Source organism: Tenrec ecaudatus, chromosome 15, assembly GCF_050624435.1.
Source record: "Tenrec ecaudatus isolate mTenEca1 chromosome 15, mTenEca1.hap1, whole genome shotgun sequence".
In the NCBI taxonomy this organism is placed as follows: domain Eukaryota; kingdom Metazoa; phylum Chordata; class Mammalia; order Afrosoricida; family Tenrecidae; genus Tenrec; species Tenrec ecaudatus.
In genome coordinates this window covers 26,573,180-26,589,891 of record NC_134544.1, presented here as the reverse complement: position 1 = coordinate 26,589,891, position 16,712 = coordinate 26,573,180, and the positions used below count along the sequence as shown (strand labels likewise).

The window sequence follows — 16,712 nt, the reverse complement described above, 5'->3', positions numbered from 1 at the left end:
GGGGAGATGACTCCCGCAGGGCGGCAGAGGGCGCGGTGTGTGTAGGGCTCGGGTGGAGGTGAGTGATTCGAGATGTGGCCGCGGGCAAAGAGGGCGGAGAGAGGAGCGCAGCGCATGCACAGCCTCGCCAGAGGCACCTCCACGCGGTGGGATGTGCGGCGTTTTCATTCAAACTTTGGGAAATCTCGGTGTGGGCGTCAGCGAAGGTGTGACCAATCAGAGTCCAGAGGCGCGAATAAATTATGCAAATCACCATCTGGCGATGGGTCAGATGACTCCGATCCTTTAAACACGAACTCCCTGGGAGTTCGCGCAGTGACAGCAGCTAGCCTGTTCCCTAACGCGCAGAGAACGGGCTGACCCGACCCCCAGCCCATCGGCCCGCGCCGTGGCTGAGCCAGGCTGTCCTTTTCCACGTCCTCCCTCCTTGTGGCCCACCCTCAACTGCCTAGCCTCCCACAGCTGCTGGAGAGAGGGCTGCCCACGCGGGCCTGCCCAGTGTGGGGTGCAAGAAGCCGGGGAGGCGGTGTGTGGGGTTTGGATTTGGCTCTGCAGTTTTAGGGGAGGGGGCGTGGCGGGCAGCATGAGAAGCCGCGTGGTTCTGCTCTGCCTCTGGAGTACCCTTTGTTGCTTCGCCGCGGGAAGCCCCACCGATGCCAGTCCGGAGGGACAGCAACAAGGTAACGTGCCGCCCGGGTTTCTATTTCCTCCACTCTTCTCTTTTCTTTCCCGGGCTGTTTTCCGACCCTCCGCTATCCTGCAAAAGCCTCTTCGTAACTTTCCCCACCGCTTTGTCCATTTCCTCCTCCTTGGCAGCCTGGAAGTCCACTTGTTCCTTGGGCGCTTCTCCTTCGCGCCCCGCGTTGCGCACAGTGCCGCCGGCAACAGGCTGGCCTTGCGCGCGCGCTGGCGCTCTCCAGCCTTCTTCCCTTGTCCTGTATTACCTAGTTCATTTATCCGGTGCTGTCCAGAAGTCGAGGTGCCTGCCAGGCATCCTTTAACCTCCTCCCCTGCCTTTGAGCCTAGAAGTTTGAGAGGCAAGAACTCTAACCAAACTCACTGCCGTCTGTACCGGTGGGTTTCCGAGACTGTAACTCTTTAAGGGCGGAGAAAGCCTCTACTTTCTCCCGCAGAGCGGCGGAGCGCTGCAGCCTCTGGCTCCGCCTCAATCCTGGGCTTTGACGGTTAAGGTTGCGGGCGTTGGCTTGGGTTTGATTGGAGCTTGCTGGGTTGGCTCCTGTGGGTAATGTGTGCTGAGCAGTGTCTGGGCTTATTTCTTGAGTCACCGGGTTCCTCCCCAGTAGTCTTTCGGTGCCTCCCTCTGCCTCCTCCATGCGCGTCTTCACCTTCCTTGGCGCTTCCAGCGCTTCTTCATTCCGGGCTTTCTATGGCAGCCCTGGATTCTCTGAGACACTGGAAGGAGTGTGGCCGGCTGGGAGTGTGTTCCCCAACACCTGGGCTGAGTCACGAGGCTCCTTCTACATCGAACCAAGCACTATATCTTCCACTTTTCTGTTGAGGTTGGACCAAGTGATGCTGCTCCCTGTCAGCTTACCTGCACGTAGGTGTGCTACGGTAGGGGCCTTGATTTGGATGAATGGGAAAACTTTGGTGTACTTCACATGTCCTTACTCTGGCTTATCTACCAGAAGCCAAACTCCCCACTCCTGTCCAAGGCTCAACTACTTCCTTCCAACTGCCGTGCTCTCCTCTTCCCGGTATTTATGGATCTTTTCCTTTAGTCGGAAAAACATTGACTGCATGTCTGCTGAATGCCAGACCTTGGAGAGTCTGAGAAAGCACAACTCCAAAGTCTCTGCCCACGTGTTTACATTTGAGGGGTGGAACGACTAATTCCTGTCAAACACACAAGAACTCAGTGCCACTGAGTGGACGCCGATTCACAGAGATCCTGGAGGACAGGGTAGAACTGGTCCTGTGAGCTTCTGAGACTGTAACTGTGTTCAGGGATAGAAAGGTTTGTCTTTCTCCCAAGGAGCAGCTGGAGCTTCCAAACTGCTAACTTTGCAGTTAGTAACCCAAGGCATCACCAGGTCTCCTAAGTCACATTAAGACATGAGTTAAACCATATCAAGGGTACGCTCAGTGTTATGGAAGGAACCCCAGCAGTGAAAGAGTTAGCCAGGTGTGACTTATAGCAAAAGGTTGGCAGTTTGAAGCTGCTCAGTGACTCCATAGGAGAAAGGGCCTGATAGTCTGTTCCCATAAAGATTAAAACAAAAAAAAAAACAACAAAAAAACTCACTGCCATCGAGTCAATGCTGATGTGGGGACCTTATGACAGGGTAGAGCTGCCTCTGCGGCTTTCTAAGGCTGCAATTTTTATGGGCAGAGAAAGCCCTGCCCCTCTCCCAAGGACCTTGCCATTAACAACAGCACAATGCCCAACTCTACGGGGGCGGTGCTACTCTGCCCAATGAAATTGCTGTGAGTTGGAATGGACTGAGGGAACCTAATGGGCACCGTGCTCTGGGGGAGAGAAAAGGCTTGAGGAGGCAGGTACAGAGCCATGGAGTGGTGTTGTTTTAACGTCATTAGGGAAAGCCTCACTGAGAAGCTGCCCCCTGAGCAAGCAGCCGCACACGGAAGGTGGCAGAGTGAGCTAGGAGTGCATGAAGTCTCTGAGACTGACTTGAGGGAGATTGAAAGAAGACCCAGGAAGCCAGAGAATTCTGGGCCCAGAGAAGGCCCGGTGTGGTGGTGAGCACCCCCACATAGACATGTGGGTGGAGCCACCTGTCTGCCTCAGTAAGCCAGCTGGCTCCTTTTCTCTAGCTGTCCCCACCTGGCCCTTGTGGGAATGGCTATCTGGTGGACGCTGGGGAGACGTTGAACTAGAGATGTTCGTGGTTCACATTTCTCCCTGGTGGGGATGTCTGTCCATCACTTTCGTAATGACTCATCCGAGGTCAGCCCTTGTGAATTTAGCTGAAATTTCTGGAACCTTGTCCCCTGTACATCTGGTGCTGTCTCGGCTCTCCCTTGTTCTTTCCACTGCCCTAGTTTCTCTTTCCATGATTCTTTGAGCAGAAGTCAAGCTCCTGGGAGGCTCATTTTGGCTTTTATCTCCCTAGTCATTTCCCCCACCCCCCGCCACTTCCATTGTTCAAAACGCACACCAAACTCACTACCAGCAAGTCAGTTCCATCAGTTCCACTTATAGCAACCCTATAGGAAGGGTTGAATCGCCACTGTAGGCTTCTGAGACGGTAAATCTTGATGGGAGCAAAAAGTCTTATTTTTCTCCCAATGGGGGTTGAACTGCTGACCTTGCTGCTAGCAGCCCAGTGTATAACCCACTTCTCCACCAGAGCACATTTTCACATTGCTGGGAAGAATGACACTTGTTTGGCACTCGAATATCTTCGCTCATCATCAGGCCAAGTTTTTCTGGAAAGAGTACTGGGTGGGGTGGATCTTTGATTATCTCAGATGGTGTGGTGATTACAGCACCCACTGAGTGTTCCGGGGCATGGAACTCATAGGTGCCCTTGGCTGAGTTTTGGAAGCTCTCCTTGGCCTCTGTCATTATTGAACAAACGGAGAGATGGAGAGTACTGCCTGGTGCTGTCCGAGACGCTGAAATGCACGAGGACTTTGGAGTAAGAGTTGGAATCAAGATAAGAACATTAGGAGGAGGCTCAACGTACAACAGCCCGACATCCCCTTTCCTCCAATCCCTGAATCTCAGAGCAGAAAATGTGTTTGGTAATTTGTTTGACAGCAAGGCCTGGCCTTACCTGACTTGACCCCACTTGGCAGCAAAAGTGGACCCAAATTGACAGGAGCTGCACTTTTTTGCCCTGGGATTTGGAGTGTCCTGCATTTCCCTGCAGAAACAGCAGCGTGATTATTTCATGAGGAATGCGCTCAGAGCCCGCTGGAGGGGTTATAAAATATAGCCTACGTACCGCAGGCTGGAGAGCTGAATGCTGAGAGAACTTGGGATTTTCAAACTTAATCTGTCCCAAGCATTTCAAGAAGAGAATGGGGGCCCTGTCCCTGAAAGTAGGAAGCCGAGAGAAGGAGGGAGGGAGGCATTAGGAAAGCAGGAGTGTAATTGACTGCTCAGTCACAATGATGAATCCCAGTGCAGAAGGACTGAAGTGTGGGTGTCCTGTCCCTTTAACACTGTCTCCACGCTTCTTCTGGGAGTGGAGGAGGGCTCGTGTCATCCTCATTCCAAGAACTCAAAATCAAGCTCAAGGCCGGCTGGCCAGCCATGGAGTTATTCAGACTCCTAGCCACCGGTAAGAACTGTCCTCTTGTGAGCTTCCCAGACTGTACTTCTTGATGTACTTCCCGTGGGGCATCTGGTGGTTTTGAACTCAGCTTACCTTACAGTAAACAGCCCGCGGGGCTCCTTTATCCTCATTCAACAGATGTAAAGACGGAAACCCACAGGTGGTGAGGCAGTTCTCTAAGGTTGGACCAGAATGAGACCCCAGGTCTCTCCCTCCCCAGCCAGCCCACGAGACACGCCCATCCTTGGCTCTCTCTCTCTCTCTCTCTCTCGGCAGATGTCAGGCAGGCTGTGGCCAAGCCCTCTGTGAGGTTTCACCTCCACACCTTGAAGGACCCAGAGCATGAAGAATGCTACCTTTCCCTGGGCCACGAGCGGCTGTTGGCTGACTGTGGTTTCAACCTGACTGCGAAGACCTTTTTCATCATTCACGGATGGACGGTGAGCCCCCGGGGGGCGGCAACGCTGCACGGGAGTTTGGGTTCCTTTGTCTTGGTCAATTAAAAAGAATACTGGTACTTCCAGATCGCCCCCCCCCCCCCGCCTCCCCAGTCACCCTGCACCCTTGTGGGCTGCTTGTATTTCAGACATCTGTGAAGGATGTATTAAGTAACACTGCGGGGAGGGGGCCAAGTGGGCCCCAGCAGGGTGGCATTTAAAGCTGGCACACTGCGGCTTTCAGAAAGTGGCTTTCCTACGGCAGCAACCCAGCTCCACCAGCTCTTAAGAGTCCCTCTAATTACACTTAATTACGTTGGTCAACCGCTGCCCGGTGGGAGCCGGCTCTCCCTAAGATGGGAGCTGAGGGGCAGCAGTTTGCTGGGCTCCGAGGAGATGAGGAGCCAGCTGGGGCTGGCTGGCTGGCTGCCCTTGGCATGGTGCCCTCCTGTTTGCAAAGATGGCCTGTTTTAAAGGCAGGAGTCTCTTTATGGGCCCTCTCGGAGCAATGCACATCAAAAGGCCCATGACAAACTTCAACAGAAAAGAGCTCCAAGGCTCAGCCTCCAAAGCGTTTGACCAGAGAGGGAGGGATGCATTCATTCTTAGAATGACAGTCGAGCCCGGGCTCATTGGGTGGGGGCATTCTGCTTCTACACGACGAGAAATTCATATCCGTTACATGCTTTCTGGGCCTGTAGGAACGTCAACCACCGTTGGGGCCGCGCCTAGGGGAGGGCTGGCACTTACTCACGAGGTGATTCATGGGGAGGCTTGCGGCTCCTCCTCCTCATCCTGATAGTCCGCAATTCGGATCATGTAATTTGGGTCGTTTAATTTGTCAAAATGCAAATACAAACTGTCCTCGATTTACAAATGAGTTGCCTTCCAGAAAGCTCTTTTGTAATCTGATTGGAACCCTCAGCAGCAATTTCCCACAGAAACAAGCTTCTAAGTGACGTTCGGATTCCCAGGCGAGGCACAGAAAACTCTATTTATCTCCTCGCGTTCCTGTGGGCAGGTTCGCCGCTGGACCCGGCCGCCATTTGTAACCTTGAGTCTGTGGGAAAATGTGGCCTGAGTTCTCATTTGAGATTCCAGGGGCAGACCGTTGTCCCTTCGCCGGGGTTGAGAAGGGATGGCAGAGACAGGTTGTGGGAAGGGGTCATTTGTTAACCCTGCTCTGGCCCGGGAGAAAGCATCTCCCGGCATCTCTGAGGAGCTCAGCTCATTCTCCAGGGCAACCCTCCCAGCTGTCTTTGAACGAATGTCTGGGCCGCTGCGTAACTGTGCCAGGGACTCAGACCAACCTCATGCCAGGCCCGTGGGTTTGGATCTCAGAGGAGTCCCAGCAGACGGCAGGTGCCAAGAACACTGGTCACCGATCAAATGTTAGCCATGGAAATCCTGGGATGGCAAAAGCCAGGGACGACAAATACCCTTGTGGCGACCTTGGTCCTGGTTGCCTTGCTTGTGTGCAAATATTTGGTCCCCCAAGTAGCCATGGGGAAGGTTTTGGAGTCCAGTTGGAGCCCATATTCCAGCGGTTTTCTGAGCCGCCCGAGGAGTCCTCCTGCAACCCAGAGGAAGAGTCAGGGCCCCTCTCGTGTTCCCTAGATGAGCGGGATGTTGGAGAACTGGCTGCACAAGCTGGTGTCCGCCCTTCAGACAAGGGAGAAAGACGCCAACGTGGTGGTGGTGGACTGGCTGCCCCTGGCTCATCAGCTTTACACGGACGCAGTCAACCACACCAGGCTGGTGGGCCACACGATTGCCAGGTTGCTCGACTGGCTGCAGGTGAGTGCAGATGAATGAGGGAAGGGGGCCATTTTTCACCAGCAGGATCGCAAACCTCAACCCTCTAATACTGACCCGACCAATCTGGTCCACATCTTTTGGGGGTGGGTGCGGAGGGGGATGAAAATATTTACCAAACTAAGTGTCATTTGAGACATATGAGAGCTGGGACTTCCAGAGAGCTTTTCCGAGATTGTGACATCTCTGTATCTTTTTGTTTTTTGTTTTTCCTGTTCGCTTTATTTGCCGCAAGAAACTTGACCTTCTGGGTCCTTACTTGTTGACTTGAAACGCGGCTGCGCTTAGATTGCCTGGGATGGATTGTCATCTGCAATGCCAGCTTCCTTCATCTAGTCTTGCCTCTGCGGAGTCTTGAGCGATGAGCTGTTCTGAAGGCTGGCGGAGGGGGCTGGTTAAAGCCGATGCAGCCTAAACGCTCCCTTAAAATAGCAAGCGTGGAGACCAGACCTTGAGGTCTCCAACGGACTTTTTATAGGTTAATGATTTACCTGAGATCAGAGGCCTTATTTGGGGTCAGGGTTACACTAGCCACGTGACTTGAATCTTCCTCTTCCCCATGGAGTCTGGTGGATTCTGGCCCCAGCTCTTCGTTACTTGCTCTGCAGACTTCTGCTGGAGCTGCTTTGCAGGGTTTAGTTCCTGAGCCATCAGTGTCGAAGCCCCACTGCCATCCTCACCACCAGGTGGGAGTGTGAGGACACTGGCCTCTCCTGGGAGTGGGGTGGAGGTCAAGGTCTGACTGCTGCAGGCTGTGGCTGGCACGCTGGTCTCTGGGGAGCCTGGTGACTTTGACCTCTGCATGGCCTCCTCCTTCCCTCTTGCACCATTGCAAGAGAGAACAGAGCACATGTAGAGGAAGGGTCAGGTATGCAGCCTCTCATAATTCCCACCCCGCCCTGGGCCACTGGCATTTGAAATGCCACCGAGAGCCTTGGCCTCTCCCTTACCTGGCTGTTGCCCATCCATGCCCATCTGTCATTGGCAGCGACGGCTTGGCCAGTCTCCGTGCCCACAGCTCCTGTGCCTGTTCCTTTGTCACCAAGAGTTGTCCCGTGCTGGTGACCCCGGGGGCCTGCTATCGCACAGGTCTCCAAGCATGCTTTCCGTGACTTCTTGCAGAGTAAGGAGGAATTCTCTCTGGGGAACGTCCACTTGATTGGGTACAGCCTGGGCGCGCACGTGGCTGGGTATGCCGGCAACTTGGTGAAAGGAACTGTGGGAAGGATCACAGGTAAGTACTGCTTCCTCCACCCACCCCTGGTGGTCCCTGAACATCCTTCTGCATCCCTGACAACCTGGTGTTTCTGCCCAGAGTGCGCCCATGGGGGATTCTTAGCAGGTGGGCTTTGGAAGAAACTTGTGAGGACATCTACTCCAGAGCCTCTCACCTGGTCTTTTCAGTCCCAAAAGCTTTTTATCCAATGGAACTTGGTGGGGACCTAATCCAGGAAGCAGGTGAAGGAGACGCTCTGGTTGACTCTGGGTCTAGCCAGGCTGGAGGCCTGAGGGGCACAACTGTGCGTGCACTTGGCTGCTAATCACAAAGTTGGAAGTTTGAGCTTGCTCAGTAGTGCCCCGAGAGAAAGGCCTGGCTACCTACTTCTAAGAAATCAGCCATGGGGTCACCAGGATCCCACTCAATTGCATCAGGTTTTGGTTTCTGTTGAGGCCAGTCCTTTGGCCTTCATCTCCCCGGGGGCAGCCCCAGAGCACCAAGAAGCATCTTTTGAAGACCAGGGATGGAGTCCAGCCTCCTTTCCTAGATGAGGCGCTTGAGACACAGCTAATAACTAAGGGCCAAAGCGAAGGGGCAACCTTGGATTTGGAATTTCTGGGGTTCATGGCAAGGCCTCACGGGGAAAGAATGAGTGGTGGATTCGCATTTGGGTTCAGCCTCTGACTTCCGTTTTCTCCATTAACGGCCTCTTTCCCAGGGTCCCGTGGCACCATCCCGTGGCATGGTGATTATGACTTGTTTAGCATGGGTGACGGAACTCCATTGTTGAAAAGGCCTCTTTGATATTAGTATCCATGAGGCCAATAGGAAGTTGAGTTTTCCATCATGAACCTTTCCTAAACCCAAACTCAGAGCAACTTTAAAGGACAGTGTCGAGTTGCTTCCTAAGGTTTCCCAGGCGGTCCAGCTCACCATGGTTATGCGTTGGGCTGCTAACTGCAAGGTCAGCAGTTTGAAACCACCAGCTGCTCCAAGGGGGAGAGGTGGGGCTTCCTACACTCGTGAAGAGTTCCAGTGTCAGGAACTCACAGGGACAGTTCCACCCTGTCGCCCAGGGTCACTGTGAGTCAGCATGCACTCAGTGTCAGTGAGCTTTGGGTTTGGTGTGTGTTGAGTTCTTTTGGAGGTACCCTGGTGGCTGACTTGGTGGCTATGTACTTGGCGCCATGAAAGGTCTATGGTTTGACTCGCCATAGGGCGGTGGGGTCCATCCTGACTCATGGCAGCCCTACAGGATGGAGAAGAACTGTCCCTGTGGGTTACTGAGGACAACTGGTTTGAACAACTCAAACCACTGCCAGCACAATGTCCGTCCTTAAAGATGACAACAGTCTTAGTATCCCCACAGGCCAGGGCTGTGCGTGTCAGGGACAGGCAGGTCCCAGCAGGCTGGCCCGGCCGGTGGGTGAGCACTGGGCTGCCCACTGGCCCAGCCCACCCGGCCCGCCGCCTGCATTCCTCCCTCACAGCCTGGTTTCCATAGCACTGACCGTCTGCTGGGGACCTTTGTTCATACCAGGCAGAGAGCCCCTCTCTTGTGTTAGTGGCAAAATAGAGCATTTGCTCTTCTCTCTCTCTTTTTTTTTTCCTGCCAGGGGACATGCAAGAGGCAGGGAGAGGCCACTTGCCTCAGCAGTGTGCTCCTTCACAGCCTCCAAAATGGGGTGCAAGATTGTGGGAAGACACTGCTTTCCACCATCTATCTTCCTCTGGGGGCCTCACTACACAGGGACCCCCAGGCAGGCTGGGCGCCCTTTCTTTCCTGGTCAGACACACATGCATTGAAGCTAGTACAGACAACGCCTCAGCATTGCAGCCCCCACTGGCTCTCATGAATAATGTGCTTCCCCAGTGTTCTGCCTGCTGGAGCCCAGAGCTGGCCTTTGTTTATTCCAAAATGATCCTCCCACGCCCACCCCAAGTCTCACAGGGTGCTCCCTGATTCTGCCCGCCTGGGCTCTGCGGATACGGCTCTGTTTCCCACCTCTTTCCTTCTCCTTGTTTCCAGCCCCAGATTTCTCAACCTCAGCCCGGCTGGCACATGGGCCTGATGGTGCTCTCTTTTGGGAACGCCAGTGAACAGTACGATGCTCAGTGGTGTCCCTGCCTCTACCCATTAGGTTCCAGTAGCTTCTTCACAATGTGACAACCAAGTTTGTCTGCTCAAAACTCACCCTCTGGGCCATCAAGGTGGTCCTGGCTCAGAGCAACCCCATAGGTCAGGGGAGAACGGCCTCTGGGGGTTTCCGAGACTGTAACACTTGACGAGAGCAGAGAGCCTCATCTTTCTCCAGAGTAGCAGTTGGTGGTTCTGAACCATTGACCCTGTGGTTAGCAGCCTGATGCATAACCACTGTGCATCATCTGGAGACCCAAAGCACTCACCATTGAGGACCAGTGTTCTAGACTGAGCAGTCGCTCACCTCTTGCTGCACATTTTTTCCTAGCTTTCTCGGGATTTTCTTTCCATGTCTGCAAGCCAAAGAGGCTTCTAGGTTGGGGAAACCCAGTTCCCATCATCAGCTGGACTTAGTCATAGTAGCTAATGTTGGCATTGTGATAGCACTTCATCTCTTGTAGATTAGCTTACCTGCTCTGTGTGAATTAGGACACACAGCTTCAGCTCGATCGATGCTACCAACACCCAGGGAAGCCTTTCAAGATCTGGTCCATATCCCCCCTACTTTCTTCTTAAAAAAAAATTTTTTATTGGCATATAATCCATATATCATGCAATTCAATAGTTCAATCATATCAAGAAGAATTGTACAATCATTACCCCAATCAATTTTAGAATATTTTCTTTTATGGTTAATTGTTTTTCAAATGAGTCATGTAATGACAATTAGTCCTAGTGCTCCTCCCCCCTCTCACATACATTTTTTGTTCCCCCAACCCTCTCACCCTCCTGATCTTCCACCCACTTTCCCTCCCCTCCCCCCGACTTTTCACATTACCCGGGGAGCCTGCATTCTGCACCATACCTGCTCGCCAGAATCTCCCAAGGGCCGGGGACCTGGTGATGTACATTCTAGGCTTTAGCAGGGTTTTCTTTGAATAGTTGTACATGTACGCGGCTCCAGAATCTAAGACTATCAAGAAGTCTCTTGCTATTGTTGCTAGCTGGGGCTAGATTCCTTCTCCACACCCCTCCCCCTCTGCCCCCAAAACACTCAAGGTTTTTGTGGGTCCTTCCCAAGATATTTTTTTTCCAGTGACTACCTAGGTGTAGTGGTTACATGTTGGGCTGTGATCCACATGGTTAGCAGTTCGAAACCACCCAGCTGCTCTGCGGAGGAAGACTCCTGTTAACAGTGACAGTCTTGGAAACCCACAGGGGGTCACTATGAGTCAGCACTGACTTGATGGCAGTGAGACCCTGTGCAGTGGCCCATGGAGTTTGAGCATACTCTGCAGTAACGTGTGCAATTTCAAGGTGAAATCCAGCGTCCTACCTAGCACAGCTTGCCTGCTGGATGCAACAAGTTTGGGGCCAAACCAGTTTTCTTACCATGGCTGCAAAAACAGCGCTCTGGAGGGCTCGGAGGAATCCCGGTGGCATAGTGCAGCGGTTTTCAACTTGTGGGTCGCAATCCCTTTGGGGATCAAATGACCCTTTTACATGGGTGGCCTGATTTATAACAGTAGCAAAATGACAGTATGAAGTAGCAACGAAAATGATTTTATGGTTGGGGGGTCACCACAGCATAAGGGTCATCACAGTATGAAAAGGTGGTGGCATTAGGAAGGTAGAGAACCACTGGCGTAGCGGGTTGTCCATTGGGCTCCTAACCGTAAGGTCAGCAGTTCAAATCCACCAACCAAAGTGTGGGAGAAAGATGAGAATTCACACTCCAGTAAAGATGTATAGTTTTGGAAACCCACCGGGTGGCTCCAGAGGGTCTGATGGGGTCTCTGTGAGTCAAAATTGACTAGTTGACAGTGAGTTTGAGTTTTTTGAGGAGGCCTGGGTGTGAGTTTTCAGTGTATCTGGTGCGAGCCCCTCTCTCACCATTTTAAAAGCAGTTTCATTGGCACATAAGGTACACGCTCCCCAACTGAGGAGTTAGATCACACTAACAAGAGTTGTGCAAACATCCGTACAATCAGTGATTTCATCGCTGAGTCTGATGCCTCAAAGCCAGAGGCCAGGGAAGAGCAAGTTCAAAGACAAGTGGTTCTGTTTGCAATGCCTGAGGGCTCTTCCCAGAAGGGTACAGATGCTGTAGTTATTCTTGACTGCTGCCCCCACCAGCCAGGTGTGGCAGGTGCCTGGGGGAGGGGGAGTGGCATGGAGGGCGCAGCATCAGTCCACTGGTATTCTTCCTAGAACTGCTCCGGTTCTAACAGCCTGGGCTTCTCTGGAGCTGAGTGTGTGACCCTCCTGGCCCGATGACCGAGACAGCCGAGGTGTCAGGACACGGGAGGGCTTTGGAAAGGAGTGTCAGCACTTCAGGAGCAGATACCAGGCCTCCATGTCTTGATTCCTGGGGTCGGGCTCAGAGGCTGCCCTGCAGTCTGCACATGCTGACTTCACCGTCAGCCAGAGCCACCTTGACTTGCTGCCTGGTGCGGCCGCTCTTGGCTACCCTTCTCCCTGCAGGGCTGGATCCTGCTGGGCCTATGTTTGAAGGCGTGGACATCCACAAGAGGCTCTCCCCAGACGACGCAGACTTTGTGGATGTCCTCCACACCTACACGCCCTCCTTCGGCTTGAGCATTGGGATCCAGATGCCCATAGGCCACATCGACATCTACCCCAATGGAGGCGACTTCCAGCCAGGCTGCGGGCTCAACGACATCTTGGGGTCGATTGCATACGGAAGTGAGTTCCTTCTTCTCTGCTGCATGGGGGAGCTCGACAGCATGCATTTCAGTACTTCTCCCCACTTCCCTCCCACCCATTGGCTCTCAGACATTGCGGTGAAAGCTCCTCACCATCCTGCAGGCCTGCACATAGCCATCCTGTGGTCGTCAATCTGCTTGCTCATGCTTTAATTCCATCATTGTTATTGACTGTTATCTTGGTTATGATAAGAAGCAAAACATCAAGCAATATAGAAATACAGAAAGCAGAGCATCACCTCTGCCTCACCCTTCCCAATTTTTGCTCCTGAAAGTTAGTCTGTATGACAGATTTTGGGTGTATCCTTTTAGTCTTTTTTCTTTCTTAATTATGTACATGCATGGTTGCACGGTCAGGTAAGCATTGGACTGCTAGCCACAAGGTTGGTGGTTCTAACCTACCAGATGCTCTTTGGGAAAAAGATGGGGCTCTCTGTCCCTAGCAAGAATTATATCCTTGGAAAACCTCTAGAGCACTGGTTCTCAACCTGTGGGTTGCGACCCCTTTGAGGGTAGAATGACTGTTTCACACGGGTCGCCTGATTCATAACAGTAGCAAAATGACAGTGATGAAATAGCAACGAACATAATTTTATGGTTGGGGGTGGGGGGTCACCACAACATGAGGAACTGCATGAAAGGGTGGCGGCATCAGGAAGGCTAAGAACCAGGTTGTAAAGGGGTGCTCTGAGTTGGAATTAACTCCACAGCAGTGTTTTTTACTTTTTCAAATCACCGTGTTCTACAACGTTCGACTTCTTTGTTTAAGCTCTAAGATATGGCCTTCTCACACACCAGAGCCCTCTTTTAGGCTACGCGATATGTCACAGCACGGACAGGCTATAATTACATTCCTGAATCGTACTCTAAAGAATCGAAACAAGGCGTTTCTTCTATTCAGTTATAATTTATGTGCTGAATGCCCGAGCGGACTTGAGATGAAGTGACTTGCTCTTGAAACTGAGGTGTCCCTCAAGGTGACTGCTCCCTTTGGGTTCACCACCTGGTAGCCTGGCAGCATTTCCTTATGGGATCTCTCCGCTCTGCTGCTCTGCCCTTTGGCCGCCCCATCTGTTGCCCCCTGGGTGGGGAAGGTGTACGGTGACGGCTTTTCTGGAGGCTGGTGGTGCCAGTGAAGGAGTAGGATTCGTTTGGCCATTTTTTTTCCCTTAAGGTCCCAGAATTTACATAAAACATTGATTGACCTGAGTCCCTGGCTACAAGAAACACGGATGACCCAACAGGCCCCTTGTCCTCACGTCTACTCTGACTCACAGAGACCCTGCAGGACAGAGCCGAGTGGCCCCGTAGGCTTTCCAATGCTGTTGGGCTCCCACAGCTGGGCTTCCAGTTGGCAGCCGAGGCCGGTAGACACTGTTCCCCGGGTTCCCTAATGATGTACCCGGGGCTCCCAAATCCAACTTATCTTCCCAAGTGGACAGCATCAGATGTCTGCCCCTCACCGCGATGGGACGCCTGGGCTTTAATGGACACTTGAAGGGATTGGGCAGAAGGGGCCTAGCAGACGCTCCCTCAGAGGGTCGGAGAGTATTTTAGGCTTAGCAGGTCATAGGGTCTGTTCCTACTCCCCCATCCTGCTGCATGGACGCAGCCCCAGAAAATCCATAAGCAAATGAGCATGGTTGTATGTTCCAATACAACTTTAGTTACCGAAATGGATGGTGTGGCCTGCAGGCTGAGGTTTGCTGGTCCACATCAGGTGGTGTTTGGCACCTGGCCCATTTCTAGTGTTTCATGAAGGCCCGACTCTAATCAAGACTAAGTGAGTTAGGATCCCTACTGTACACCTGGCCTGCATCATCAGCTTAGCTCATATGATGCAGGCTCTAAAAGAGCCAGCCCTACAAAAGGCCTGGTGAGGTAGTAGTTATGAGTTACACTGCTTACTGCATGATCAGCAGTTCAAAACCACCAGCCTGCTCCGAGGGAGCAAGAAGAGGCTTTCTACTCCAGTTACAATCTCAAACCTTACAGAGAACAATTCTACCCTGTCCTATAGGGTCACTATGAGTCAGAATTGACTTGATGGCAGTGAGTTTCACAAGAACCTTAGTGGCGTAGTGGGTTACTTGTTGGGAGGTTAACCCCAAGGACAGCACTGTGAACCCCATAAGAGTCACCATCTTGGAAACTCACAGGGGCAGTTCTACCCTGTCCTAGAGGGTCGCCAGGAGTGGGCAATGACTGAGGGCTGTGAGGATGGAAAGGAGAGGATGCACTCTCTCCCCTCTGCTCCTCTCTGCTTTGTGTGTGTGTGACTGCTGTGTTGTGTTTGTGTGTGACCGCTGTGTTGTGTTTGTGTGTGACCGCTGTGTTGTGTTTGTGTGTGACCGCTGTGTTGTGTTTGTGTGTGACCGCTGTGTTGTGTTTGTGTGTGACCACTGTGTTGTGTGTGTGCTTACTGCTGTATTGCCATCTGGAGAGTAAGTGGGCAAGTACTGGGGCGCCTAGCACAGCACTGGGCGGTGGCCATGCATTAAGAAGTCACCCTCAAGTATGCTAACAGCAGTGACAATGGTGACCGCAGTCTGCCATTGCTTGGGGGGCTCTGGCTCCTGTGACTGGAGGAGGAACGATTTGGTGGCTGCTGTAGAATATGACGAACATAAGCGATGCCACCAAATTGCATGTGCAGAGAATTGAATCGGCAAATGTTTTCTTTTTCTTTGAGATGAACTTGTTTGTCACGAAAGACTCCATGTCCTTTTCCTGCAAGTAATCTCACTTTCCTATCTATCTATCTATCTATCTATCTATCTATCTATCTATCTATCTATCTTATTCTCTCTCTCTCTTTCTGAATATATGTGCATTTTCAGCCCCTCAGACCATTATTTAGGCATAAGGAATCTGCAGGGATTTCTTTGGTCTAAAAGAAATACACTGTATATATTTACACATCCCTCTGAAGAAATCAGACCAACAGCACAATAGGTGGGTCTTTTTACTCCCCCCCTTCTCCCTTCCTCCCTCTCCCTCCTTGTTTTCCTAACTATCTTTTTACCACAAGACTAAAAATAAATGAGCTCTCGCTGGACAGCCAGATGCACAGTGTGGCTGGACGGACGAGGTGGCTGTGAGTGGGGGGCCGTTGCTCACCCTTGCTGCTCTCCCCTCCCCAGCCCTCTCGGAGGTGATGAAGTGTGAGCATGAACGGGCTGTGCACCTCTTTGTCGACTCGCTGGTGAACCAGGACAAGCCAAGCTTCGCGTTCCAGTGCACGGACTCGAACCGGTTCAAAAGGGGCATCTGCCTCAGCTGCCGGAAGAACCGCTGTAACAGCATTGGCTACAACGCCAAGAAAACGAGGAACAAGAGGAACAGTAAAATGTACCTGAAAACCCGAGCGGGCATGCCTTTCAGAGGTAAACTCCAGTCTCCAAAGTGTCCCTAAGGGAGGTCCCTAGTGCTGTTCCTCCACAGCACCTTGTGGAAGGAGCCCGGGCCGTGCAGTGGCTTCAGGTCAGCGGCATGTGCAAGAAAGACGTGGCAGTCTGCTTCCGTAGAAATTTGTAGCTTCGTAAAGCCATGGGGGCAGTGCTACTCTGCTGTTAGGTCAGGGCGAGTCAGAACCCACTTCATGGCCGTGAGTAACAGGTCATGGGTAATCCCACCTCAGCCCAAAGGAGTAGCTCACAGTGACAGCCCAGTGCAAACCCCACTGTGCTGCACATGCCCCGAGACGTGTCAATGCTAAAAATAAGTGCCGGGGACCTATGCTGTGATGTGAATCAGGGCTCTGCGCTCTCAGGATCAGCATCTTACATTTTGCACTTGACTCTTGCACTTGATTCTTCAAAGCCGTTTCACAGCTGCATGTTCATGCCGTCATTACCCTAACTTGGAGGGAGGGAGGGGTGGGGATGGAAATGACATCTTCAACCCTTGTGACACGTTCTAAAGCCACCAAGTTTGGGGGTCTTATTTGATGTAGGAGGAAGTTGTGGCTCAGAGAGGGTAGTCCCTTGGCCCTCAATCTAGGCTCAAACAGAGAGACAGTGGCCCTGGCAAAATCCCCGAACAGCTCTTGACTCCTTAGTTCAGGGCTCCTCCTGGACAGAACGGGCCCTGAGGGTGGCTGGAGATTGT

The 16,712-nt window shown here is 52.4% G+C and overlaps 1 protein-coding gene across 1 annotated transcript in view; it reads left to right on the top strand.

Annotated features, from left to right (window-relative positions):
* The first annotated feature begins 342 nt into the window (after positions 1-342).
* The window catches only part of LIPG (lipase G, endothelial type), a 29,038-nt gene continuing 12,668 nt past the window's right edge, over positions 343-16,712 (top strand). The window contains exons 1-6 of the mRNA XM_075532926.1: positions 343-680; positions 4,542-4,705; positions 6,320-6,499; positions 7,640-7,751; positions 12,361-12,582; positions 15,746-15,988. Coding sequence (XP_075389041.1) covers positions 584-680; positions 4,542-4,705; positions 6,320-6,499; positions 7,640-7,751; positions 12,361-12,582; positions 15,746-15,988 — 1,018 coding nt within the window. The 5' untranslated portion in view covers positions 343-583. The remainder of the gene's footprint in view (positions 681-4,541; positions 4,706-6,319; positions 6,500-7,639; positions 7,752-12,360; positions 12,583-15,745; positions 15,989-16,712) is intronic.